The sequence below is a fragment of the Canis aureus genome, chromosome 2 (genome assembly GCF_053574225.1).
Source record: "Canis aureus isolate CA01 chromosome 2, VMU_Caureus_v.1.0, whole genome shotgun sequence".
Lineage (NCBI taxonomy): Eukaryota > Metazoa > Chordata > Mammalia > Carnivora > Canidae > Canis > Canis aureus.
In genome coordinates this window covers 1,492,068-1,519,874 of record NC_135612.1, presented here as the reverse complement: position 1 = coordinate 1,519,874, position 27,807 = coordinate 1,492,068, and the positions used below count along the sequence as shown (strand labels likewise).

The 27,807-nt window shown below is 49.3% G+C and overlaps 1 protein-coding gene across 6 annotated transcripts in view; it reads left to right on the top strand.

Moving 5' to 3' along the window:
- CAMK4 (calcium/calmodulin dependent protein kinase IV) overlaps positions 1-27,523 on the top strand; it is a 270,420-nt gene extending 242,897 nt beyond the window's left edge. For 4 of the 6 annotated variants that reach the window (XM_077861519.1, XM_077861509.1, XM_077861491.1 and 1 more), the window contains 6 exons: positions 271-361; positions 2,372-2,446; positions 13,010-13,085; positions 16,597-16,723; positions 18,974-19,126; positions 20,654-27,523. In XM_077861519.1, coding sequence (XP_077717645.1) covers positions 271-361; positions 2,372-2,446; positions 13,010-13,085; positions 16,597-16,723; positions 18,974-19,126; positions 20,654-21,094 — 963 coding nt within the window. In that variant the 3' untranslated portion in view covers positions 21,095-27,523. The remainder of the gene's footprint in view (positions 1-270; positions 362-2,371; positions 2,447-13,009; positions 13,086-16,596; positions 16,724-18,973; positions 19,127-20,653) is intronic. The other 2 variants (XR_013359229.1, XR_013359228.1) reach the window with 2 other exon arrangements.
- The last annotated feature ends 284 nt before the right edge of the window (positions 27,524-27,807 follow it).

Genomic DNA, 27,807 nt, shown 5'->3' with positions numbered 1-27,807 from the left:
TAATATTCTCTGAGGAGCAAATATTTTATTTCTGGCAGTTGATTTTATGCACATTAAACTGTATTTCACTTTTAGGTAACTGTATATAAGCTGTTCTTGAATTATGAATAGTATTTTCCTAAATGGTGTTTATTTTTAAATCATCATATGCATGTGTGGTTGAATCATATGACATAGTAAAGATTATTCTAGTTCTGAAAAGATTAAACATAAATGTTGGAACCATAAATACAGTTACTGGAATGTTAATTCATCATGTTCCCTATTTAGTACCTACATGAAAATGGGATTGTCCATCGTGATCTCAAACCAGAGAATCTTCTCTATGCAACTCCAGCCCCAGATGCACCACTAAAAATCGGTGAGGACATTTCCAGAAATCTTATGACCCCTTTCCTGTAGCAGAAAAAACTTATTCCATGGAATTTTAAAATATTGTTCCATCCAGTTTTGCCTCCATTTATCTTCCTTGGATAGTTGATGTCTGTAAAGGAATAATGCATTGTTTTTGGAGGTCTGTATTCTTTCCTGATATATTAACCTGGAATCAGTGCCTAGAAATTGGTGCTCCAGGTTGGGACATAAAGGAAACATAGCTCTTAGAAATCACAGGGACTTCAGAAGGTGATGGTGTATGTTGTAGATAAATTTATACAGAAGAAAAATCACAGATAATATAACCTCTTTTTTTTGTTACTTTTTATCACATAAATTAGTTGGAGCTTAATTTTAGATACTCAAGGACTTTGACACAAAATGCTTAGTACATATCAGTGAATTTAGGATCTGACTCATTTGTTTATTTGAACAGAGATAACTGAGATCTGTCTTTCCCAGAGTGCCCTCCCTAGAACACTGGTTCCTCAATTGAGTGCGCAAGTGTAAAATACTATAATTTCCTTTGAGGGAAGTGGCAGTGGTTTGTGGAAGCGCTAAGGTTGGTCAAATAAGTTAGGAAATGCCAACTTAAACAAGATTTTATTTCCTTAGGACTTCCCAAAACTTTAAAAGTACTACTAATTTGTGAACTGACATCTAAATTAGTACATTCTGAGGCTTTTTCCCAAGCCTTATTTGACTCTGGGAACCTTGTTTTTTCTCCCAGTAAGAATTTTGAAGAACTACAAAGGTGAACTTTGTGAAATTCCAAACTATTCAAAGAGTTCTTTAAATTGACGTTTTAGAAAAAAGTATACTAAATGTTACTTTCCCTGTCTTTTCATTTGGAAATAATAATAAAAGAACTTATTTTACAGGCGTTCTCCTTAGCAGAATCCGTGTTAAATCCTCTGAAGGACATTGCTCTTTTGCTACTGGCCTGTATAATGTTAATCTGCTAAGTTCGCTGCATTAGAAGTGTTAACACCTTTGAAAATTAAGTTATACATATCATGGAAGAGCCCAGACAACATAATGTGCTTTATGAATGCAAGAACCCAAAGAAAAAAAATACATACCCAAGTCCTGCCAGGCGGCCAGCTTGTTCTTGTAATCACTCCTGAAAGGCAGGGAACAGCAGGGAGACTTCCATTTCCTTTGACATCACTTTCAAAGATTTTATCCTTAAAGAAATGTCTTTAAATGGATGGACAGATACTAATTTAGACAGGAGAGGCTTTCTTTCTGAAGGACTTCCTGCCGCTTTCCCTGATAAGAATCAGCACCTCCGTGGAAATGTGGGTTTATCTTTGAAGTCTAAAATGGCATCAATTCTCTACCTGCCTCTCTTGAAGAATGGCCTTGAACTGTTTCCTGATGTTTCCTGAGCGAAAGAGATGTAGCCCAGCAAGGAGACCATAATGGTAGCAACTCTGGGTGATGTTTTACCGGAGTAATATTCTGAGGAATAAATAAAGAGGATATTTGGAAAAAAACAGAACAAAACAAAACATCGTATTCCTCATCTGAAAGTAAATCCTTTTCCGTGAGATATACTAAGGAATTACTTTATTTTGAAGCAGAATGAACCTTTTGCTATTTCTGTTCATGTCTGTGACATTCACAAAAGCCTAATTTTTATTTTGATCTCTTCCGGTGCATTACCAATTGTACCTTAGAGTTACTGTTTCATAAATTAGACAAAATGCAACTGTTGCTTCAAGAAGAAACAGCTTATTTGCTAAAAGCTAGGAATTATAGAGAAGAGCATAAAATGTATTTGGGAGTCATATTTTTCTCCAATTTAAAGCAAGATTGGAATTATTATTATTTTTCAGTTTCCTCTCCCAGATGAGTGGTCCCCTTCTATATCTGCCTGTCATCAGATACAAAAACAAATTAGTCCGTTTTATTTTAAATAACAGAAGTGTCTGTCATCTCATAAAAGCTGAGAAAAGACCTGATTCACTAAATTTTTCTCTTGTGTTGTTAGCTGATTTTGGACTCTCTAAGATTGTGGAACATCAAGTACTCATGAAGACAGTGTGTGGAACCCCAGGCTACTGCGGTATGCTCTTTAATACTGATGTTTACTTTTATTGCTATTGGAAATCTATTTTTGTTTAGTGATTTAATTTCTTAACTCCTAATATCTCTAAAGTGTTTACTGTGTGGGGGCTCCTGGGTGGCATAGTCGGTTAGGCGTCTGACTCTTGATTTCAATTCAGGTCATGATCTCAGGGTCATAGGGTTGAGCCGCACGTCGAGCTCCACGTTTAGCGGGGACCATGCTTGGGATTTTCCCACTCCCTTACCCTCTGCCTCTCCCCCCCAGTTTCTTTCTCTGTAAAAGATAAAAATAAGTGTTTTGAAACACTTACAATATGATGCAAGTGTCCATGAGGAAGGCATATAGAAATGACACGCAGACCACTTCTGCATGAAGGGTTCAGTGATGTCAGTTTGAGGGCACCCCTCTTAGGAAAAGAGGGAAAGAGGGAGCCCCAAGGGGTGAGCACTGGGTGCTCTGCACCTGTCTTTGGGGCAGTAGCTCCTCTTGAACCCACTCTGGGGTAGAAGGACAGTTACCAAGAAAGAGGGCAGGGAAATAGCTTTGTTTGTGGTTGGAAGTAGGACGGTGAGCCCTCAGTCACTTTCCTTACCTGCTTTTATTTGGGAAGGTGTGTGAGGAGTTCAGACAACATTTAGGACAACATAGTCCCTAGTCCGTCCTCACTGAAGCCATACACCTAGCCCTACTAAGACAACGGTCTGAGGCGGGGTCCCCACCAAGGGCCCCAGTCTCTGGACATGGAACGTGTGACAGTCCTCACACCTGAGAACCGCATAACTGACTCGTTTTGACATCAGCCTGTAGAAGGCACAGTTAGATATCCACTGAAGCAAATATGTGACAGAACTGTACTGCTAGAAGAAGCTGTAAAGTTCACTTAATAACATTCTCATTTCGCGTTCCAGAGCATGACTTTCCCAAGATTCCCTGTGTAGTTGTTAGTGGGCCAGAGATGAGAATTCATGTAGCCAACGTCCTAAAAACAGATTTACAGAACTCCCTCCTCAAAAAAGCAATATAGATAAAAATCAATACATCTTTCCTTCATAGAAATATTTACCAGTTATTGTTTATAGCTTAAAATGGTTTTTAAAAGCTTTTATTTTTAAGTAATCTCTGAACCCAATGTAGGGCTCAAACTCATGACCCCAAGATCAAGAGTCACATGCGGAGCCAGCCAGGTGCCCCTAAAATGTTTTCTATTTTAGTGTTTTAAATCCCAGTGTATAACTTGATCATTGTAAGATGTAAAAATCCAAGCATATGTAATCACTCTTAATAGTCTTATGCATTCTCCTTCATCTTTCTCCATGTTTCCTTAGTCACATAAATATTTTGTAAGTTTGCTTTTAACTCATTAGTTTCCCTAGTGAATCGAAAATATTATTTCCTTGTTTCTCAATTGTCTGTAAACCCAAGTAATTACACAGAATGAAGTATAACCTATCTTTCTGTTAAATCTTTACATTGTGCCAAATATTCTTGTTCTGGATCTTAAACTCCTTGACAACAAGGGTAGTTTTTCAACTGATAAATTCAGAAAACTCCAAGTAACGGTAGCTTGAACAAGATAGAAGTTGCTTTCTCTCACCCAGACCTTTCCTATCTCGCTCTAGCATTCTTTAGCATGCTTCCTCAGGGTCCAGAATGGCTGCTTGAAATCACTCATTACATCTGTGTTCTACGAGAGGAAGGGGGGACAAGAATGTACCTTTTCACTATTAAATAGACTTGCTAAAGCTCCATGTCACTTCCACCCACACTTATTGGCCAGTCCTTGGTTACCGCCTGCACGCTGTGTCGTTTGGCTAGACATGCTGGGCCCCCAAGTGAATTCAGGGTCGTCTTCCCAAGTATGAGTATTGCATCAGACAGCTCACTAGCTCTACCACAGACTTAATAAGAGGAGGATTCCCAGTCCTAGAAAAGAACCCACTGAACTGCACCATGTTCCCTGTCGGCATCCTCTTGTTTTGTTTTGTTGTTGTTGTTGTTCTGGGTTTTTTTAAATATATTTTCCTTAGAACTGTTAGCTGACACCCTCTCCCCGACCCTTTCCTTCTGATGGTGCCATAGATATTTCCCCTCTCTCTAATTTGTGTGTCCTTATTTATCGTCCTCCTCTATTTCTTTCGTGCCTCCCTATCTCCAAGACTTAAGAAGAAAAAAAAGGAACCCCGAATTTAGTACTGCGTACCAAGCAAGGTTGCCCGTTTGTGAGTTCTCACTGCTGACCACAGTCGGTAGAAGCTTTGAACGAGAATTGACAGAAGAGTGATAGAGCACAGTAAGGACTTCCCAAAAGGAAGCTGGTGGGCAGTTTAGTGATCATCATGTGGTAGCAGTGTCCCAAAGAGGTAGGTAGGCTGGAGCTGCTGCCCGAGAATTTGCAGCCCTGTAGCGGGAGGTTGGGGCGAGCCAGTCCTCTAGCCATCCTTCAGGGCCCCTGCTGTGATGACCAGACGGCCGCGTCCTCTCAGTGGCTTTGGTAATAGTGATAAGAACAGTTCTTTGTTGCAGCACACGGAGCAGTCATTCTGGGAGGGAATGATCCACTCATTGGTAAAACGAACAGTGAACGTCTCGCAGATGCCGTGTTAGGCTCCGAGATGACAGGAGGGAGAGCCATATGGTCTTGTCCTCAAGGACTTCATGGGCTATTTAGGAAGAAACGGCCATATCCAGTAAACCAGTTTGTTAGGATAGCTTCTCCGTTTATCTCAGCTCAAAGCTTGAGGGAACTTGATCCTCCCTAAAGAAGTCTTTAGAGAGGAGGGCATGTGAGCTGGACCCGGAAAGTTGAGTAGGAGTTCAGCAAGGAAAGAGGTGGCCACGGGCCTTCGTGGGCAGGCGAAGGAGAAGTCGGGGAGAAGCGCCGGCCCCTGGCAGCGTGCAGCCTGCTGGTTGCTCTGTGACTTCACACGACTGCAACATAGGTTCTTCGGTACAGAGACTACAGATGCGCTTGGAGAGGTAGCAGCGACCATATTTTTTAAAAGAATCTATAGAGCAGGCTAAGGAATTCAGAATAGTGTCCTGCCAAGGTCCTTAATCAGGGCAACTATATTTTAAAATCAAATCTGTATCTCACAGATACCTTGATAATGACATTATGGGAGATGGATTGGACGGAGACAAGAGTTCAAAAGAAGATAAATTAGAAAGTATTATAAATTCTCTTTCCTGTCCTTCTGCTGTCAGAAGTCTACACACAGGGTGCTGTCGCTCCCATAAATAGCTTCTCAGCATAATGAATGCGATCTGTTCTACATCCAGTCATTTACTTTTTTTTAAAATATAAAATGATTATAAAAATACTACTTCAGACTCCTGTCGCTGCCATAAACAGGCCCGTCTTGCAGATCGTGTCATCTACTAATGGAGGCTTGGTTTCCGTTGCTCTTCGTGTTTCCCTGCAGATACCCACGCCACCCCGAGGCTAGTAACGGGGTGACCGAGTGTTTCCCAGATAATCCCGTTGCGGCGCTGTGGGTACAGGCTCACCAGGAAGCAGTGATTTGCTATATTATAAGAAAAGGGGGAGAAGCAGAGAGGAAGCCGGGCGTGGAAGGAGGAAGGATGGAGAGGGAAACTAGAAGTGCTCTGTGGACTCCCAAGTGCTAAACATAGGTGCGGAATTACTATTGTGTAGGCAGAGGCAGGCTCGGAAGTCAAAACCAAGTAAGTTTGGACCTTGGTACAAGATCAAGGTCTAAATTATATGTAAATAGGCATATATTTATTCATACATACTCTGGATCCAAAGGAAATACACTAAATTTTACTTAAAGTGGGAGTAGAGGTGGAGGCTGGGTTTTTAGGGTGCTCCTGTGTATAACAACCCAGAGGACCCTGGAAAGACTGAGTCAGGGACAAACAAGTCACAGAAACCCCAGGGCACGGGAGGTGGATGACCTACAGCAGAGGAAGGATGCACAGTTGAAATACTTAAAAATTAACACAGTAATGAATATTTCTGTTTGCCTGTCTTACAAGCAGACTGTTTATCGGCAAGGCCGAAGCCCCTGTGAGGGCCGCTGGGTTCTAGCATCTCTCCCTGCACCACCTGTAAGCTCTGCCAACCGTTTGCTGTGTCTCCTCAGAGAAGACCCGGTGGGGAGGAATCTGCCGTTGGTAGGATGAGTTGGAAACGAGACCCAGTGCGAGACTGGTGGGAATCCCCATTGCCCTGCAGAAGGCGTGACTCACACCGACACTTTACACTTGACAGAAAACGCATCTGAAGCCCAACTAGTTGGTGGAGAGGAGAGGCGTGAGCTCGTCCCCTTGCTCGTTGCAAGATGACCTCCGGGCCGGTCATCCTCCCATTCACCGGGTCTTGTTTCCTCCTTTACTGGGAGGCTTTCTCGTTCCATCTTTTCAGGGACGGGCTGTGTGTATTATACCATCTGTCATTTGTCAGGAAATACACAAGTGAGAAGCACCCATTCAGTCTCATTCACAGAACCTTTACCCCGGGCTATTAATAACAGAGGGTTCTCCTATAAGTGAATTGCAAAAGAAAAATCACAGATGCTGTGTGTTTAAGCAAATACTCATTATTTCCTGGGAAATGTGCCCAGTTGAAAATAAACTCCAGGCCAGAAAATTAAAATCTGTGATCCAGATAAATGAAATCAACGAGTAGTGCCCTGAAATGACCATGAAAAGATTCTCCACATCTTGTTGGGAAAAGAAATAGGTCTCAACCACCCCACCCCCCGCCGCCCCCAAATCCATTAGGTTAGGGCTCCTGATAGATGGGCCACAGTGTACGCACTCCTACTACCAAGATGTCTTGAGTGGTTTTGCCGTTTGAGGCCTGAAGCCCGGGCTTGCTCACCCTGCCCATGCCAAGCACAAAAAAGAAGAACAAGCTGTTAGAGTAGAAGACAATCTGAGAAAGGGCGAGATTAGAGAGTGTCTCTGTCTAATCCTGATTTCTATTTCGTAAGCTTAGTTGATTGAACTATGTACGTTCATCTTTTGTACTTCTACCTATCTACCCAAATTCTATTTGCAGGGTCTAGAAGCTGTTAAATTTATTTTCTGTTGGCCTTTGCCAGGGTCCCATTAGAGATGATCCTATGTTGTTCCACGTTGTTATGTCTTAAAGAAATAGCTTATTCTGGTCACTATATCACAGTTAAAGACGCTGTTTCAGTAGTCTGGAGTGAGACAGAACAGATTTCTGTCTACGTGAGCACACACGTGTGTGACCAATGTAGGGGTATTTAAGTGAAGGCAAAGAAGTAAGTCTAATAATCTAAAATATAAGCTTTCAGAATACTTACATTAAGAGATGGACTTTTGTTCACCTCCACGGGACTAAGGAGCTAGGGTGAGATCAGAATGTCAGATTATACTGGTAATCTAACCCCCTGGAGGGTGGTCTCACCTGAGAACAAATGAGATACCCACAGCAATGACCTTCTTTTCATAGTGAATCTAAGAAACAGCAGAGGAGCACAGAGTAAAATGTCAAATGCAGGGACTATGATCTAATGCCTGACAGGCTGGGCTGTGTACGCAGGGTCCTGTGGGGCCAGCAAGGGACGGAGGGGAAGCAGGCAGCGGAGGCCGGGTGGGCGGGGGAAGCGTGCCTGGGCCCATCTCCCTTTGGCACCCACGGCCCTTCTTCCTCCCTTGAATAGGCTGTGGGTCCAGCCGCCGTCGGACTTCCGAGACTGGCCCCGGGGCCAGGGGTGGGAGCGCCGAGGCAGGCCAGAGCTCGTCTTGTGGTCCCCCCCGGACTGGGCCTCTGCCGCTCTGCGGGTTGTTGTCAGCTGTCCCGGAAATCTTCAGTCCAGAGGAAGACGGGCCTCCTGGGGTGCGCGGATTGGTTTGGCGCTGCCCTGAGCATGGTGGATCCTGTGGAGCTCCAGTCACGCGCCTGCTCGGGCCTCTCTTCGTGTAATAAGTGCCCACTGAGCCCCTGCTGTGCAGCAGGCACTGTTCCAGGTGCTGGGGGTGCAGTGATGACACGGTGAGAGGCTCTCCTTTAAGGACGCCACGTGGGAGTGGAGGGGCCAAATAATAAAATGAGGGTGTCGATACACAGAGAGGTGATGCCGTGGGAAGGAGGATGGGGGTGCTGGGGGCCTGGGCTGCCGACACAGGCCCACTGGGAAGGGGAGTGGAAGAACAGACTTGGGAGAGGTACACAGATGCTGGGGAGGGAACATTCTGGATGGAGGGGACAGCAACGCTCAGGCAGGAGGGAGGCCGTTGGGTGGAGAGTGGTGACAATTGGGGGAACAGGTAGGACGGAGGATGCAAGAGCCCTGACTGGAAGGATAGCGTTCACGTGGGAAGGACTGTGGGAGCACAAGAGCTGGGGCCTGGGGACGTTGCGGTGCTGCTTAGCTCTTCAGGTGGAGGCGACCCGTGGGCAGGATGGTGTGTGTTTGACATTCAGGGGCAGGGACGTGGCTGTTGACAGAAGCGTGGGCTCCGCCACCATCTGGGTGTTAGGTCAGTCCTGGGGCGCTGCGGCACCATGACTAGGGTGGAGCCCGAGCGGCTCACCTGGACCCCGGGGCCGAGATGGAGAGGCACACCAGGACCCCAAGGCGGAGACGGGGTGGAGGGGGCGCGGAAGGGCGGCCGGGGCCGTGGGCTGAGCAGAGTGTTCCTGGGGTGGGGGTTCACGACTGCGTCGGTCTGGGTCCGCGGCCCCCGGGAGGCTGCCTGCTGCCTGCAGAAGCCTGGCTCAGCGGTGCGCTGGTGTCCGTGCTCTGAGGGTGGCAGGAGGATGAGGCGCTCCCCAGCTCCTGCTGCGGCTCATCATGGGGTGCGGAGGCGGCTCCCCAACACTCAGTTGGGCTGCTGCGTGCCAGGGACAGGGGGCAGCATGCCTGCTTCCGACGGGCCGCCCCCACCCTGTACCTGGGCTGCCTCCCTGTCCCCAGAGCACCCGGCCCCACCCGCCCCCACCCTGCACCTGTGCTGCCTCCCGGTCGGAGCACCCTGCCCACCCCACCTGTGCCAACTCCAGGAGCCAGTTTCCCTTTCCTTCCTCATCCGCTGCGCTCCCCCCCTCCCCCCCCCCCCCCCCCCCCCCCCCCCCCGCCCCGCCGCCCGGTTGACTCCTCTGGTCCTTCACGTCTCCCCTGCAGCTTCGCTTTCCTCCCCCTCCCTGGTCCTGCGCAGGCCAGGCCTGTAGTAGAGGCGCCGTCCCTGCCAGCCCTCCACCCCACACCCCCGCACACAGTTCTCTGGGTCAGTCACCCCCCAGACCGTGCGCTCCACGATGCCGGAGACTTGTCCTCAGCAGCTCCCCGATGCCAATGCTGTGCAGCACCATGCACAGGGTACTAGGTTCCTGATGTGCTTAGTGGGGAATGAGGGAACCGTGGGCTCCTTCACTTCAGGCTCCTTTGCAGGTGTCCTTTGCGTACAGCTCACAGCGGCTTGGAATAAGTCTGAGGAGGAGAAGGAGGAGGAGGAGTGCCCTCTCGTTTTAGCCCAGTAGGTAGGCGGGTACAGTCAGGGGCCAGAGCCATTCCTCCGCCTTCCTCCTGGGGCTCTGAGAGGAGGGCAAGCCTGGGATCCGTGGTCCCTAGCAGCATGCCGCCCCCCGCGCCTCATGCTCTTTACGTGGGACCATTTCTAGACCTGGTTACGGTGAATTTATTTAATAAAGTGAAATTCGTTCAAGTCTATAGATGGATCCTCAGTCTCTAAATGTTTCAGTGGTACCATGATCTTATGAAAAAGCACCCTGTGATCGATAAATATCACTGAAGTTTGGATTTTTAATATACATTTTATATTCATTTAAAATTGCTTTTTAAAAAGCGAAGCATATTTTGGTAATTCTAAGACCATTTAGCAAGATTATTCTGTTGGAGACTGGAGTATGAAGCGTGCTGGGGGCTCTGTACAGTTAGTGGTAATGAGCAACAGGCAGGAGAAGGTATGTTCAGGAAGTGGCACAAAGTGGACCTCCTTAGGAGACAGCCAGAAAAATCAATAAGGGATTCTTGACTATTTTAGAAAAGATGATTCTAAATTATTTTAAATACCTGTTTAAAACTGGATCACACCTTGAAATGGTTTTCTCCCCTGCTTCAGTTTGTTTGTCCATTTGTTTGTTCTGGCAATGAAGTGAGAACAGATGGGGAAGACGGGCGGGAGTGCTCACAGCATTAAATGTGCACTAGCCGATGTCTTTTCTCGAATGAAGTTGGGAGTAATCAACTATTTCTCATCTTAAGAAAATCACAGATTGGAATCCACTGCAAGGACATTTGATACCTAGGAGACTTGTAGTGCTGCTATGCTGGAGCCTGAAATTTATCCTAGAAATTTTGGGCTCTTGGAAAGGCTCCACATACATTACAGAGGATGTCCTGCTGGTCCTCAAGTCAAGATCATGTCCACTAGCAAGGATTTAAAGGTTTCTGTGAGTGGGATCTGATTGGGTCTAGATGGTTAGTTTGTTTCACCTAAATTTTGTATTATGATTAGTAAATATTATAAATTCCTCTTAAGAGAAACTTATTATGGAGGGCAAGAACATTCCATACTCCTTTTGTCTCAGTTTACGTCCCCAGGGAAAGTTGAGCTTTTCACACTACAACTCTGCCAGTGTTGGAGCCCAGTAATGCCTTACAAGGAACTGAATTGCCCCCGGGGGTAAAGGTGGCACCCCGTGCTGTGGAGGGAGGTCAGATATGGCCACATCAGGTAGGAATCCCAGGTGCCCCATAGAGTGGATTCAGAAAGAATTTTGTTCTGTGGCGTTCACTTCATTTCAGGCCTCAGCCTGGGAGCCATAGCGAATCCAGAAAGAGCACCTGCCTCTGCGCGGGGTCCTAAGCCCTGGAGAGCCGGGGCCAGCAGGACAGGGCCCACGGGCAGCCCGCGTAGTGGGCCCTTCAGGAGCAGTGGGCTGTGGACGCCGAGTGCCCTGACGGTCCCTCACTGGTACCACAGCGGCTAACAGCTTCCGGCTCGAAGTAAACTTGGAAGTAGCTAATCTAATCCTCTTAGATTTTAGAGGTTAAAAACAAGTCCCAGAAAACGCGAAGACTCTCGCCGACTATTTCTGTATGTTTAAACGTCAGCGTGGGACTTGCCAGCACTTCGCTGAGCGGGGAAGGCCCATCGCACTGGCTGTGCGTGCCCTGACCTGGCAGCCGCCCTCCGGGTGCAGCCCAGCTGAGATCCCTCTGAGCTGTGAGGAGCGAAGCCTTGGCAAGTGGGAGTCGGTGGTGGGGCCCGAAGGACCTGAGTCGGGCTACGGATTGCCCTGGAGAAGGAAGGCTCACTTGCCAAGAGTGAATGGTGTTGGCAGTGAGCTTGCATTTCTCTTAATTATGTTAATTAAATCCTAAGAGGAAAAATTTCTAGGAATAATGTGCCTGGAGATGAGAAGAACTTCTTGGCCCCAGATACCAGTCTTTAGAGGCTGCATCTTGCAGCAGTGCTGCTCGGAGCGCTGCGTTGCACACTCTCACTGGACTCATTGGTTGCACACACCAAGAGTCGTGTGGACTCTGCAGCTCGTGTATTTTATGTCACACAATTTCTGCAGGGAACAGAGTATCCTGATTGCATAAGGACGGGGGCGGGGGGGGGCTCGTACGGGAAGACATTGGTGGAAAATCCACTGTGTGCCTTCTTCTGAGTCCGACCCGAAGCCGCAGGAGGTGGCTGGTGGCTTCCCTCCGGAGCTCTCTGACAGCCTGCACTGAGTGTGACCTTCCAGCCCGCAGCAGGGCATCCAGCTGGGAGGGGGCTACGGGCCCACCCCCAGGGGCGCTCGCCGGTCAGCTCCTTCCTCAGGGACCCAGGACAGCTCCAGCACCTTTGTGCGAAGTGGAAAAAGGCCACTCAGGCTCTAGGGCTGAGCCTTGTTTGTGCGTGGATCATGAAGCTCTCGCTCCTTCCCTCTTTCTTCCTTGTTAGTTAAACAAGTAACCCCTCCGGTTGTCGGAGCCAGGTGCCGTCCGTGTCCGCAGCTCCAGCATAAGACCCGGAGGAGACCGCCTCGTGCCGCAGGACAGGCCCCTCGCGTGGCCGGGAGGGCCGCCGGGCGAACGGGAGCAGGCCGGCTGTGCCCCGGGAACACCTGTCCCTTTTCTCAGTCCATGTCCCATGCTGACTGGCAATGGCATCCGCCTGCTGGCCGACACGTGCCCCCTGGGCCCCTGCCTCTTGTCCCCCCGCGTCCCCGGCAGACCAGGGTGTCAGGATAGGTCTCGGGTGTGGTCGCCTGCTGTGCTGACCGGCTCTGCCTGCCTGCGTCCGAGTCCCCCTGGGAGGAAGGCCGGACCCTCACAACACACATGGCTCCATCTGATGACCGATGTTCCCTTGGGGACCGTGCAAGCCGCTAGCTGTACCGCTCTGCACCTCCAACACAGACACACTAGTTTCCCCCACGAAAACAGGCGTAAGAGTTCATAGTCTCATCCTTGGGTTTGGGGGGACAAAATTTGTTCCACAGCTGTTCCGAACTTACTGTTAATTTTTTACATGTTGCTTGTTACTGAGATGTAAATGTTAAATTTAGTGTCTGACTTAACATGATGTTCATTCTTTCCGCAGCACCCGAAATCCTTAGAGGCTGTGCCTACGGACCTGAGGTGGACATGTGGTCCGTGGGAATAATCACCTACATCTTGTAAGTGGAGAAGGCGAGGTCCGTTCGTCCTTCCTGTGCAGTGCCGTTCCTCACGTGGCTGTAGTCCTTGTGAAAAGCGAGATCACCCTTTGACTTCTGTGATTTTCTACGACATACTAAATGTCAGACTTTTCTGAAAATAAGCATTGCTTTTAATTCTCTGATTTTCTTGAAGCCGGACCCTTCATCCAGGGCTCTCTGTGCGTCCTTGTGCAGCGTGTGCCAGGCTCAGGGGGCGCGTGCCCTGCTTGCTGCTAGTGAAGCAGGAGAATGAGGTTCTTATCTCGGGGATGGAATCCCACAGACCCGGGAGAGCGAGGGAAGGGACGAAGTTTGCTCAGCAAGGAGCCGGGAGCGAGGGGCCCCCAGGGTGGCCACCGGGCCCGAGGGCCGGACCTGTGCTGCGGGGCAGCCGGGAGCCCCAGCGTGTCCGCACCGCGCTGCTGCCAGCACTGAGCAAGGCCTGGTGACCACCCCCCCACCGTCAATGGGGACTTCCCTGTAGGACGTCAGGAGCAGCTGTAGAAATGAGACGCCCCTCTGGCGCCTGGGTTGGGAAGGTCTGCTTCCCTCCTGTCTCCTCGTTCTTGGGGTTTTTGCAAGTTGCCTCCGTGCCCCCGCCCCCGGCCTGCTGTCCCTCACTCTGGCTTGCGGCCGCAGTGTCCGTGATGCAGGTTGGCCTTCGGTGCTGTCTCTGCCCCTTAGCCCTGCGACGACCTTGACTTCCATGCCCTGAACTTAGAGGAACCTCTGCTCCGGTAGAAAGAGGATGGGCCACGCCCATGGTTGTCTGGTGTCCCCACCTCCGGGCCCCTGTCTACTAAGGGGTGATGGACTTGCCTGGAGCACAAGGGATGAAAGCGACGGGGGATTCTGGGAACACGGCCCGAGAGCAGCCCCGGGAGGGAGAGCAGTGAGTCTCGGAGCTGGATTCAGAACGAGTAGGTCTGGGTGCCACTTGGCCGTGGGCGTCTGTAGAGGACCGTGCAGGGCCAGGCCGCCGTCAGCAGCACCGCGTGTCTGTCGTGGCTCCGGAGGCCGCAGTGTGGGGTCAGGAGCTGGGAGGTCCCATCGTGGAGACAGGCCCGCACGGCGAGGGGGAGCGTGAGCGCTCGTGTCTCCCCCTAAGGACGCCAGTCCCACCTGGTGGGAGCACCCCGACCTCTAGGGCCCTCGGGCAGGGGCTTCCCATCCTAGGAGTTGTGGGTCGCACGGTTCAGTCCGTCCACAGAGCTTGGGGGGCTTAACAGTGATCTTAGCGCAGCGTCTAGGTAAGAAGGGCTAGAGGGGCCTCGGGCACCCCGACACCTGAGCGAACTCTGGGGTCGGCCGGGCGTGCTCCGCCGTCCGCAGCTGACAGGGGTCGACATGCAGCCCTGGAGGTGGCCACGGGCCGCTGTGCACGTCCAGACGGTTCCAGCGCTGGGTTCCCTGTCCATCCAGACGCCAAGCCTTGAGCAGCCTTCGGAGAGGGAGGCTCTTCCTATGGAAGTGCGGAGCCGGCAGGGAACGTGTCTGCCGTGGTAGGGGCTTGCTTCGTGAACCGAGTCCCGGGCGGCGGCCGTGCGGTGGGGCGGGTGGGCGGCAGGGCACAGTCGGGGTGTCCCCCCAGACACGGGCTGGCGGGGCAGGCGGGTGCAGGTGGAAGACGCCGAGCACTCCGAGGGGGGCGAGCAGGCCGCTCACGGTCCCTCTGAGGCCTGAGAAATGAACGGGGCTCCCGGCGGCGCCGTCGGGCACGCATCCAACTCTTGACCTCAGCGAAGGTCCTGGTGTCCAGGCCGTGAGTCCAGGCCCATGTTGGCCCCGCCGGGCGTGGAGCCTACCTGGAGAGAGGCGGGTCAGGGTCCCTCCGTGGTGCACCTCAGGTCGTCAACCACCACTGTGGCTTCCGAGTACATGGGAGCTCCCCGTGCGAACGCGTCCCCGGCGTTCGCGCTGCTCTGTGGTCGGCAGTACGCGGTGCTGTCCGCGGGGTGAGGCTCCGGGACGCGTCTGCCACACTCTCGTGGGAAGCTCCACGTGCCCTGACCTTGCGCCCTGACCTTGCGCCCTGACCGCCTATTCCTGAGGAGAACACTAGGACGAAAACCAGGGCCGCTCTGTTACTTCTCACAGAATTCTGGTCCCTGTACCTTCTACTCCTCAATCCTTTGTACGCCGGACAGAGCGGCCACTGCGAGGCTCGGGTCAGCGTCACATCAGGTAACCTCACTCGGACGCTTCCGCTCCCAGCAGCACAGCTGGCCCCGTGGCTGGGGCCCCGGTGCATTCTCAGCCCAGGCCTGAGGCCCTGCCACCCCCGACAGCCGTGGTCGCCACCGCAGCGCTTCCGTTCCTGCAGGCGTCTTGCACAGTGTGCGCGTGTGCATGTCGCTCTGGCACGTTTCTTCTGCTTGGGCATCTCTGCTGACGTGACGTGGGCTCCTTACTCCTGTCACCAGCACAGACTGACAGGCGCGTCTGAGAGCTGGGAGGGGCAGCTGGGTCTGTGCCTGCTCAGCTGCCACCGTTCCTTCTAGATTTCCAGAAGGGGAAGCACCAGGGTCTCTTGAGCCAGGTGGGGCGGGTGGGCCAGTCTCTCCATGACCGGGCGGGTGACCGGGCGGCGCTGGGCTGTCCCGTTCTCACGTGGTGGACGGCGCACGGGGGCCCTGTGCCCGCGGGAGCAGGACCTGGCCGCCACAGGGCGGGGGGAGCTCCACGGTGTTGAGGACACACGGACTGTCCCCACAGGACGTCCCCGAGCAAGGGACACAGAAGCTGCTCGGGTGGGAACCCCCAGGTCAGCGTTGCCCTCAAACAGGGAGGCCCCAGGAAGCGTGTCTGACGCGCATTGTCCCCCGTCGTTTGCACAGAGTGGCACCTGCCGCGGTTGGGGCGCCATCGTAGTGTCCCCAACGTCTCCAAGCCCGTCCCCGCCCGTAAACATGGGAGGCGTGGCGCCCAGGCTGGCCGCTGCGTCCCTCGGGGTGCCCCCCACGCCTGCTGCCGCCCCGCAGGAGCCTGACAGGGTCGCTACGGGTGTCGTGCGCCGGCCCGGCGGGGACGTGGCTCCTCTGTCCTGTGTGCCCCTGAAAGGCCCTTCGCTCACAAGACTCTCCCTTCCCGACTGTCCTCTGACGTCCGGGGCGGGGGGGCTCTCCCAGTGGACCCCCTCTGGGGGCGCCTCGGGAGCGGGGCTGTGGCAATGCCCTCTCGCTGCTCCCTGGTCCTCGGCCTTGCCCCGGGCGCCGTCCTGACGTTGGGAGAAGCTCTCCGGACCCTCAGGTCGGTGTGGAGCCTGGCGTTGGTTCCGGAGGGCGCGGTCGTGTGCGGGCAGGGGCAGGGGGCCAGGGCAGGGGGCAGGAGGCAGCGGGCCGGGGCACGGGGGCAGGGGGCCGCACCAGGGCGGCTGCGCCGTGGGCCGAGCGGCCTGGACGTGGGCAAAGGGTGAGTGGGACTTCTGTGGGAGTTTGATGAGATGTGTTCAGGTTCCTAAAGACAGCTTCTCTGTCTTCTGTCCTTCTAGACTCTGTGGATTTGAACCATTTTACGATGAAAGAGGTGATCAGTTCATGTTCAGGAGAATTCTGAATTGCGAATACTACTTTATCTCCCCCTGGTGGGATGAAGTGTCCCTAAATGCCAAGGACCTGGTAAGTGCGACCACGGCAAAGCCCAGTCGAGTCTTCACGTTGATTTTTTACTGATTAAGGGGCAGCAGCGTCCTTTCCCAGTCCGCCCCCCTTGATGATCGTCATCCGTGAGGCCCCGCCTGCGTATGCCCACAGATCCATCTTCCTCGTAGGTCATAGGTCGTGCCGAGCAGGCCTGCCGGCTCCTCGCTCCCACTCCCGACCTGCCACAGGTGCCAGCTTCCCGGACGTGGGCGGGGGCCTTGCTTCTGGCTCGGCCTGCCCGGGTCCCCACACTGGGCTGTGCTCGGCATGAAGCAGCTTGGGGGTTCGCACGGCCCATGTCCCCGTGACGGCACCAGCGCCCTGGCCTCAGGCCTCCCAGCCGAGCTCGCCGACGGGTCACTCGTGGGCTTGTCCCTGTTCTCACTGCTTCCCACCTGAGCTAAGGGTGATGCCCGCCAGCACAAAGGAGCCGGCCCGGCTGTAGGGTGAAGGGCAGCCCCAGGTGAGGAGCTGCCCCCCGACGGCCGGCTCACCCTGCACGGGAGCCTGGGGAGGTGTCCTGCTGTGCAGGCCCACAGCGGCCGCGTGTGAGGGTCCAGCCCAGCCCAGCCCGCGCCACCACACGTTTCTGGCCCCATCGAAGCCCCAGGACATGGCTACTCCTGGGACGCTGAGGCCTCCTGCCAGCTCCTCCCTCCAGGTGGCCCCACGCCCCAACATCTCCTGACTCTGTTTACTTCTCCGCCCCCCCCGCCCGCTGCCCGTGCCCTGTCCTCCCCTGACCCCTGACACCCCGTCCTCCCCTGCCCCCTGAACCCCCCTCCTCCCCTGCTCCCTGCCCCCATCCTCCCCTGACTCCTGCCCCCCTTCCTCCCCCACTCCACTACCATCTCCCTCCCTTCCTCCCCCTTTCTACCCCCTTCTCCTTCCTCCCACCCCCCTCCCCCATCTCTCTCCTCCTGGACCTGCGTGGACCCGAGGCCCCTTTTCCGTACCTCGAGCTGTGACCCAGGGCCTGTTTTCTGGGATGACGAGGGCCTTCTGTAGGTTTGGGGGACGGGGTCCTGGGCAGGCTCAGCAACCACCGCCGGCTTACCCCAGCCGTCCTGTCACTCCTTCCATTTCCATCACTAACAAACGTCAAGCGGCAGGAAGGCGCCCTGGGCGGTGCACCTGCTCCGATCATCGATCACCACAGGGTCAGGGCTCACAGGGGCCTGGCCTTGCTGCTGGCGGCTGGCAGGGGGACGCACCGGGAGGGGCAGGAGGGCTGGGGACGCGGAGCGTGTGTGCCCGGTGCTGTCCTAGGCACTGGGCGCGGCCCGAGGCGGTGGGGACCGCCTCCGGGTGATGGCTGGAGGGCCGTGGCCCCAGTGCCAGGCAGTACCCGCCCCCCACAGCCTGGTGTCCGCGGCAGCAGGGCTCTCTGGCTGCTTCCCGCCCTCGTTTCCCAGGGACAGGCTGCAAGGGACTGCGCGGTTCTGCAGCCCCCGCCACGCCTCTGGCAGGGGATTCACGGGGACTCAGAGTGGAGGTGACACCGTGGGAAGAGGGTGTCCCAGCCCTGCAGGGTGTGCGCAGGCTCGGGCTCCAAGTCAGCCTGCAACCAGGGTCACGACCGGGGGAGCATTTGTGAGGAGGGCCTGCCGGGGCCCAGGCCAGGAGACTCGCTGCTCCCCTGGCGGTTCAGCCTCTGCTCACCCTGGGGGCAACCTCCCCCACGGGCTAGATTCGGTCCTTCGAATGGCACGCCCTAAACCGCTGACGCTTTATAGGCTTGTACGCCAGCACTTGGCCTATTGCTTCAAAACCATCAAGGTACCAGAAGGAATTGTAGCATAGAAGGTGGGATGAGCGTCAAGACATGGTCTTGCCGTTTGCGTGATGAGAGCACCGTGATTCCATCGCCATTGACTTGGCCCCGAGGTCCTGAGTTCTAGGTGGTGCGCGGGGCCGCCGCCACCACTCAGCACCACTCATGCTGGTCCCACTCCACAGCACGTGCGCCGCGCAGGCCACCACCTGCCCCTTGAGCTCCCTTGGGAAGGGCAGCCGGTGGGCCGCAGGCGCTGCACCGTCTCCCCCGCCACCGCCACCTGACCTGTCCTTACCGTGACCCCGAGGCCTTCAAATTGTTTTTTTAAATGTGTATTTAGTGGCACTTCTAGGAAAACAGAATAAAACCTACAAGTTCACCAACTGAGAGGCAAGCCTGGGTCACTGTAAGATTTCCCCTAAGAAATCTATGGTTCTTGATCATTTCAGGTCAGAAAATTAATTGTTTTGGATCCTAAGAAACGGCTGACCACCTTCCAAGCTCTCCAGCACCCATGGGTCACAGGCAAAGCAGCCAACTTTGTGCACATGGATACAGCCCAAAAGAAGCTCCAGGAATTCAATGCCCGGCGCAAACTTAAGGTAAGATACGTTTTGTTTTGCTCTGTTTCTTTTTTAATCTCTTGAACTGTTAAAGATAATTCCACTATTCTTCATCTAATACTATTTATCTCTTATGGAACCAGTGAAAATCCTGCTTTGAAATCCCAACAATACTGGTGTAAAGCACTGACGCTCATGTGATTCTCTCATAAGAATTCATTGTTAATAAAGGGAAATGAGTGATGTTGAGATTTATTCACCAAATATATTGTCCCTGCTTCTCATTTAATTAAGACTGAACTGCTTGATGAACATCGTTCAGGAAACATACTTATTCAGAAAGTTGCCTTCTTTCTGAATATGTGAAAATTGGGAAACTTTGTAAAAAAAAACTATATTTTGTAATATAAATAAATCCCCATACTTGATAAAAATTAAAATACAACTAATGTTTGAACAATGCTGGGGTTACGGGCACCACTGATTCCTCTATAACTTTTGGTCTATAACTTTTGACCCCCTCCAAAATGTAATCCCTGACGACCTACTGTTGACTGGAAGCCATACCGATAGCAATCGATTAACACGTGTTTTGTATGTTATATGTATTATGTGCTGTTTTCTTACAATAATATCCGACATTTTCTTAATGTTTTGGTTATTTCTAGGCTGCACACTTTGTGAGTTTTTTTAAATTGTTACAAATCTCCAAAAAATTTTTCAATGTATCTGTTGAAAAAAATCTGCTTGTAGGTAGACCCTTGCACTCAAACCTATGCTGTTCAAGGGTCGGCTATAATTCACATGATGGAGAAAATTATCCAAAATCATATTTTTTTATGGAGTATATATGGAATATCTATTTCATGCCTTTCTCTTACTTAATGGTGTTTAGGACTGACTACATCTTCAGAGGATTTCAGAGAATAGCTGAGGGTCAAAATACTGTTCTGTCTAGCCATCACTTACAGGCTGGTAAAGGCTAAAGAATAAATAAACCTTAAGGGTTGTGTGGTATTTGAAATACCGTGGATTAGGTAAACTTGACTTACCCCTTCTCAAACAAACTTGACTGTGGAACTCTTTTTGTTCCATGAAACAAAGACTTTGGGAAACAAAGTCCAAAATACTTGAAAACAGATAATCCAGGAGCAGACACATCTACCTGAGCTTTCGCTTGTCCAGATAACTAAATACACTAGCTTGAGATCAAAGAGATGTTGCTGTTCATTCTCCGAACAAGTTTCATTAAGTCATCTTGGAATATATTTGGAATCCATAAAATAAATGAAACAAACTCCCTAAATGCAAAGCTGAGATTGAGCTCTGATTCAGGATTTTTTTTAAAAAAAAGATTTTATTTATTCCTGAGAGACACAGGGAGAGAAGCAGAGACATAGGCAGAGGGAGAAGCAGGCTCCCTGCGGGGATCCTGATGTGGGACTCGATCCTGGGACTCCGGGGTCATGCCCTCGGCCCAAGGCAGATGCTCAACCGCCGAGCCCCCCAGGCGTCCCTGATTCAGGATTTTCAAGTACTACCTAACACTTTTGTATTTCCAATCAGGCGGCAGTGAAGGCCGTGGTGGCCTCTTCCCGGCTGGGAAGCGCCAGCAGCAGCCACGGCAGCATCCAGGAGAGCCAGAAGGCCAGCCAGGAGCCATCTCCCACCCAGGATGGCAGTGAAAATGTTAAAGCTATTTCGGAAGGAGAGAAAGTTCAAGGAGGTGGGGCCCACGTGGCAGTCGAGGGGGCAGAGGCTGAGCTGATGAAGGTACAGGCCGCAGGGGACGTTGAAGATGCTGATGGAAATGCTGCCAAGGCCACCAACATGGTGCCCAAAGCACTAGAGGATGAGATGAAGGTGGCTGACGCAGAAATAGAGGAGGGCTTAGTGGAGGAGAAGCTGAAGAGCGTGGAGGGAGCAGCGGCCCCCAAAGAAGGGCAAGAAAACCCAGCTCTGGGATTTGGAGCTCCGCAGAATGATGTGATCCTGCCAGAGTACTGATGTGGCTTCTTTCCGATCTGGAAGCCAAATTCTGGCACTTTATGCATTTTGTCCTTCAGCAAGGAAGGTGTGGAAGCATGAGAAGCACTATAGTGATTCTGTTTTTTGAGGTGCAGAAAAAAAATACATTATCTATCAGTTGGTAATCCTAATTTCATGCATGTGATTGCTTTATGAAAAAATAGTGTCTTGTATGGTATGTAATGGATACCTCATGCCGAGGAGTTAAATTTGAAATTGCAAGTAAGTGCAATGTAACTTTTAAATACATACATGTTCAGGGACCAGTAGCACAGATTGAAGTAACTAGTAACAAATTGTTTTTGCTTTGAAAACCTAGTCATCATACATCCTTTGGATTTCTTAAGGCAGTGATTCCTTTGCACTCTGGCTCAGCTAATGTTGAGTAGGCTGGAAGACATGTTCGCAGGCATTCGCAACACCGTACTTGTCCATGTGCTCACACTGTCCGATGTGCCCAAACTGTTTACAAGGACATGGTCACAGGCTATAGTTTTATGATACATACAAAAAAAAAAAAAAATCCCACATATAATGGTAAGATGTTGAAGCGTACTTAAAGGCCATGAAACAAAATGCCCTTAAAGCTTGTCTGGCTAATGCTTCCTTATTTTGTCCTTATTTATACACACAATATTACTAATAACCAAAAATGTTCTACACAAAATCCTGCCATCTTACAGTCCCGGAGAAAGTATTTTACCAACTTCTGCTGAGGGAGGTACTCCTTCCTTCCCCGCTAATACAGTTTCTTTCTCACCGACAACACTTAAGGTAGGCTAACACAGTCAAGGGAAGAAAAGGACCTAAGGCCTGGTCTTACACTAACAAAGGTTGACTGCTTCTCATTTTCAGATAAAATTGGATTTCTTTATAAGTTTGTACAACTTTAAAGACCATGACATTTTTGTGGATAAACTCTACAGTTAGCCAAGTTTCAAATATTTAGAAAAATCTACCCCACACGCTGGTGCCAAAATGTCTGAGTGAGAATAATATTCCATATAAGATCATTCATTATTGGCTTTACTACATTAAGGAAACTTTTGTTTATGAAAGCCCTTTTTTCCTTCAATTGATGGTTATCTCGATCTATTGCTTATGAACTAAAGATATTTCTGAAAATCTGGTATATCTTTTTTTCATACTTGGAATAGAAGTGCCCAAACTTTTCAATGTAGTCTTTAGCTTCCATGCCAAGAAATTTAGGACAGTGCAACGTTTTATTTACCTTAAAAAAAGAAAAGAAAAGAAAGCACTGATTTCAAATCAGACTCATGAGAAGCTGTAACATTAGAACTAATACTTCACTATAATTTTTTTCAAAGTATTTTTCTTTGGTTTTCATATGAACACCTTTTCTTTATAGAAATCACACTTAAATTCCAAGTACATCATATTTATTTCTAGTTTGAGTTGAACATTTTTATCAAATTATGTATCACATTTTAGGTTTCCTCAGTTTTAAAAGACTATTCTCAAAGACCAAAAGGATGGACAGTAAAAATGACTGTCACATACAAATCCTCATCAAAAAAAGATCTTAAATTCTTTTAGCTCTTCCTCAAAACTATGAAATTGGAAAACGACATTAAACCTCCAGTTCCTGAGGGCTACTGGACCTTGGGAGACAGTCTACTTTCCAAGCACAAATCTTCCTCTACTACGATTCCAGAGAAGAAAACAAGGTAGGACTTCTCCTTGTCCGTAGTTTAGAGGCCTGAGGAGTCAGTCACCGATGTGGACAGAGGAAACCGCCCTGAAGGGCACATCACCTGGCTCAGAAGAAAATTTTTTGTTTTGACTTCTTTTGATGAGTTAGTAGAGAGTACTTACCTCTTCTCCCTTTCTTTCCTTCCCTCTTTATCCTCTCTCAGAATTTCCATGTTAGGATTTGTAAAGGGCTCGCTATTTTTAACCTTTAGGATTGCCTTTTTCACTAAAGCATTAACATTTCCATGTGAGAAGGTCAGTTGCCTGGTGTACTTTTCCTAATGAGACTCAACAGGCATACAGGGCAAGTGCCCCACGTATTGGAAAAGGAAAGAAGAGGGGGAAGTGGGTCTGACTAGAAGTGCTATTAGCTGGCAGATGAGGGTGCGCTGCCCCTCAGGGCACCCCCCATGCCCCGCACACCCCTCCCCATTCCCAGGGCAGACGGCGGCCAGCCTGTCCTGCCTTCACTGGGGCCTGACCTGCGCGGCTGGACGCCCTGTAGCAGAAGATGCAATAGCAGCCCTGCCAGTGCCGGGGCCAACATGTGGTTAGGAATGTACCCACTTAAATGAGTGCACATGCCTCTCCCTCGGTGGTAGTTGAGCGAAGGAGGGTAACCTCCTCTCTCTGTGTTTTTACCCTGTAAATTGTACTTTCTAAAACTCAATGAGACTTTTAAATTTTAACTTGTATGTTAAAGAGTAAGTCCTGATAATGCCTAAATAGTGACCAACTTTGTCATTTCGATGGAAAACAAGTCTGACTTTCACAAAAATTGGGTCATTTCAGCCAAGTGATTCAATCTACGATTTCACAGAAATACAGCCTTAGTTAGGATCATTAGGTTAACATTTTTGAAAGAAGAGCAAACATTTATCTTGCTTCTTAAAATGAGATGTTACCTATCTCTGAGATTATTTAGCTAAATAATGGTAGCCTATTGCAGATAGAGCCTTAATTTGACAAACTGTTGTATAATGTTACCTTTAAATAAGACAATATAGTCACAGAGCAAAAAACATTAAGGATATTTCAACACAGAACAATAAATTATGTTTTGCATTTTAGAGCTGACAGTTGTTACATTATTGATTTTTGTTTTTCAGATAAGTTCAGATACAAAGCATAAACTAGACTATTTTACCATGAAGATAGACAATCTTTAATTATTTCACCATTTTAAAAAGTCTAATTGGAATCCCAGTGCTTTTTTTTTTCAGAATATAAGTGCTCATTTGTCCCACAAATACATAAATAAGGTAGAAATTAGAATAATACGATTGTAGAAGTTATCGTCTAGAACAAATGCTGTTGTTCCAATGTATAATCAGTATGAAAACTTAATGAGATATTTTGAATTTTTTATTTTTATATCAAGTTCTCAAAATCAGGAGTACATGTTACACCTTCAGTACATCAAGTGCTCAATGGCCACATGTGACTAGTTGCTAATGTATTGGAACAAAACTAAGTCCTTCTAAAGCAAAATGGCGCGTGGATTTCTGTGCTTGGATTTGAGCTGCCTCAGTTTCCCACATGGATGAGCTGGTAGGAGGCCAAAAAGAAAATATTTCCGAAGTGTCATAGACTGAAATAAGTTAAAACTCTTGGCCATATCTGCTTAATCATGTGCTTCAAAGGGATGTTTCCCAACATGACTTAGAGAACAATGCTTTCCTGTGCATTGCAAACTTGTCTGTTGGCTGCAGTCCCTTGATTCCCTCGTTGGGCCCTGGAGTCTCCGGAGTACTCCCAAAAGTCAATAGTATTCTTGTGTATGAAAATTTACTGTGTGCAGACGGTGGGCCCCCATTCTTCAGGAGGGACTGCACATAAAATGTTAATGGGATTTTGTAGGGTTGGACTAATCTGGGCATCATTTTCTTACAGGCTTTCTTTCTACAAATCTACTGAAACGTACTAAATTTGCATGATGAAGATTATATGATGAGGAGAGGATATTCTCAGTAACACCCGAAATGGGGATGACCACTGGCTGGCATTTTTTAGGTTTCCTTAGAACGATTTAATCAACACTGCCATTATACATGGATTCAAAAGACTTAGAATTTTCTTACATACTGCTACTTTAGAATAATCCTCAAGGTTCTATAGCCATTTTTAGTGGCAAACTTGAAAAAGAAAGGAATAGTTTGCCTTTTACTGTGACCTCAATTACATAGTATTTTAAACATTTTGTAATTTAGAATGTCTAGCAACCCCTATTTCCAGTTTCATATGCAAGGTAACTGCTGGTGGGCTGCCTACAGACCGAAGATTTAGAGAGAGCCATTTTGTTTCATAATTCAGTTCTTATTTCACAGAAGCATCTGGTTGCATTTCAAATGGAAAAAAAGAACTAAAGCCAGAAAAGGCAAAGAATAAAATTAGTAAACCATCTATTCAGTTTTAGGATTGTTCTTGCAAAGCAAATGAAAAAAGAAAAGTCAACGAAGTGAATCAGCATTCGATTTTTCTGGATGAAGGTTGACTCCACATAAAATTGAAATAAATATACTGAGCAGAGTCATTTACATAACTACAACGCCATTATGTAATTTGCTTGTCATTGCGGAGTATTCAGTCTGGTTATGCAGGCCTGCTTTAGGTGGTGCAAAGTTTCCAGACATTTGCCTACATAATAGGGTTTGTAATATCCTTGCAATTACTGTCTATTAGGTCATATTCCAATTTCCTTAATGTTCATCATGGATATGTTCCTGATTAGGGTCGTAAATTGGAGCATTTACTGGTTACATACTGCCTATCGACCAGATTCTGTGTATGTCATCCATGTTTTTTAAAACATTTATGTGCATGTAAACACAATGTTGGTGTAATGATATTCATAACCATGTGATAAGCAGAAATGTACCCAATAATTTTCTATGTTTTTTTCAAAGTCCTTTTCTTCCCCTGGCACAACTCAGGGTGAGTTTCTGGCTCCTTGACGAATATGAGAGAAAAAAAAAAGCCACTGGAGAGAGATCAGCTACCCACCATGGTTACCAAGTTGAGCATTTCCTCTTTCTACATTCCGATCTACTACGGGCCAGTTTTTGTCATTATTCATCCTTTCCGCTATCACCTGAGATCAGATAATACAGTCTCAGCGCACAGAGCCCAACCATTTATACACTTCTCTCGGAGAGCAATAACAAACTTGACTAATTCACGTTGGCTTGTTTAAAATTCCCATTTTCATAAAAGCTTGTGAAATACTCCAAAGGATTTGATTGCATGATTTTAACTTCCTTCAAGCCTCAGTCATTTCCCCTGTCATCTGGCCCAGACGTCCACCTAGAGCTAGATGGAAGCCTTGAATGAGAGCGGCCCATCGGACTCCTTTGCGGGAATCAGACTTCGCTCGCAAGACTCCAGGTGTCTGACCTGGTTGAGCTCAGATGAGCCAAATGGAAAGAAGCCCCTTCCCCTGCTGACTGAAAGTGATGCTGTGTGAATGCTGGGATTCCTGCTATTATTCAGCGATGAGAAAATGGGACTCCACCCGTCACTCTTTCCTGTGTCTTGGTTTGCTACTGCTTGGCCCAGATCAAGGTTTTGTTCCATCCTTCTGCCGTCAGGCTGCCCTCTAGCTTGAGATCCTCTAGAACCCTGGAAGGAGCATCCTGGACTTGTTGGAGGACTGTGGGGCCTGTGGTGGCCCAGAATCTAGTTTGAAACTCTAAACAGCAATGCTAAGACTGTAAAATCATGCTTATTCTTAATAGTAGTTTTCAGCATATTTTGATGATTGACCTGGAAAACCCATGGATATGAAATAGTTTGTATCTGTGTGATCCTTGCTATGACTCATTGTTAAAAATGACAGATATTTAATCTTCAGCCGGTTAAAAATAATACTATTTCTTTTCCACTTAAAAGATTATTTGGGGCACTCAGATATAATAGGCTTCACATTAGAGTTTTTGAAAGCTGCCCCCCCCCCCCCCCCCAGTGGTCTCACTCTGACCATCAGTTGTGGATAAAAATTGACTAGGTTGGTCCTTTCTTTGTCCTTTCCTTGAACCATGCATGGTTGTTCATCTGGTCTGTAAAAGATAAAAGTATGACTATAAATTGGAAACTCCCTGCCTCCTGTTAACCTGACCTATTTTATCAGCTATCATGCCGCGACTCATGGCAGCATAGAGTACAAGTAGCGTATTCATGGATTCAGATTTTGTTTACATTTTTATCGTCAAGGTTACTGCTTAGGTTAGAAGTTCTGAACAAGGTGTTTCTCTTAGCACACCCTTGGTCTCAGTATTATGCTCACGGTCCTCCCAAAGCCAAGAAAATTATCATGTCCATTAATTAAGTCGTTGGGCCCGAACAATCAGTGTCCTAGTGCATTCCATAGCTGATGGACGTTGCTGTGTTTCCCTTGAAATCTTAAAATGTCTTGTGAGTTCACTGAATTCCTCATGCCCGGTGAGCTAAGGGTGTCTGGCGAAAGGTATTATTGCTAGTACATGAGTTAGAAGGTGTTTATATTTTCTTAATTATCTCTGGTGGTTATGATATGCCTATAAAACGTCTGTGTGCATTTTTTAAAAAGTAATTTCCACATCATCACCCAAGGAAATAAATTTCAATCTCCAAAGAACCATTTTCAGGAATCAGGCCGACTGGGGTCCCCGACCAGGTCAGCAGGGGCCTGCTTTTCTAAATAAAGTTTTTATGAGAACACGACCAGGCTCAGTTATTTGCCTGCTGTCCGGTCGCCTTTGCAGCTGCTCCGACAGACCGGAGACGTTTCAACCGAGACCAAAGCAGGCGGCCCAGCGGGGCCTGGACGACGCGGCGCTGCAGGCAACGGCGAGGCTGGAGCCCGTCCCGTGGCGTCGGGTGCAGCCGCCTCGCTCCGCGGGGCCGCGGGCCTCGGGCTCTCGCTCCGGAGGAAGCCGAGGGGGAGGCGGCGCTGCTGCCGGGCGGCTCCCAGGGCCGAGAGAGATGTGCGGGACGAATGGAGC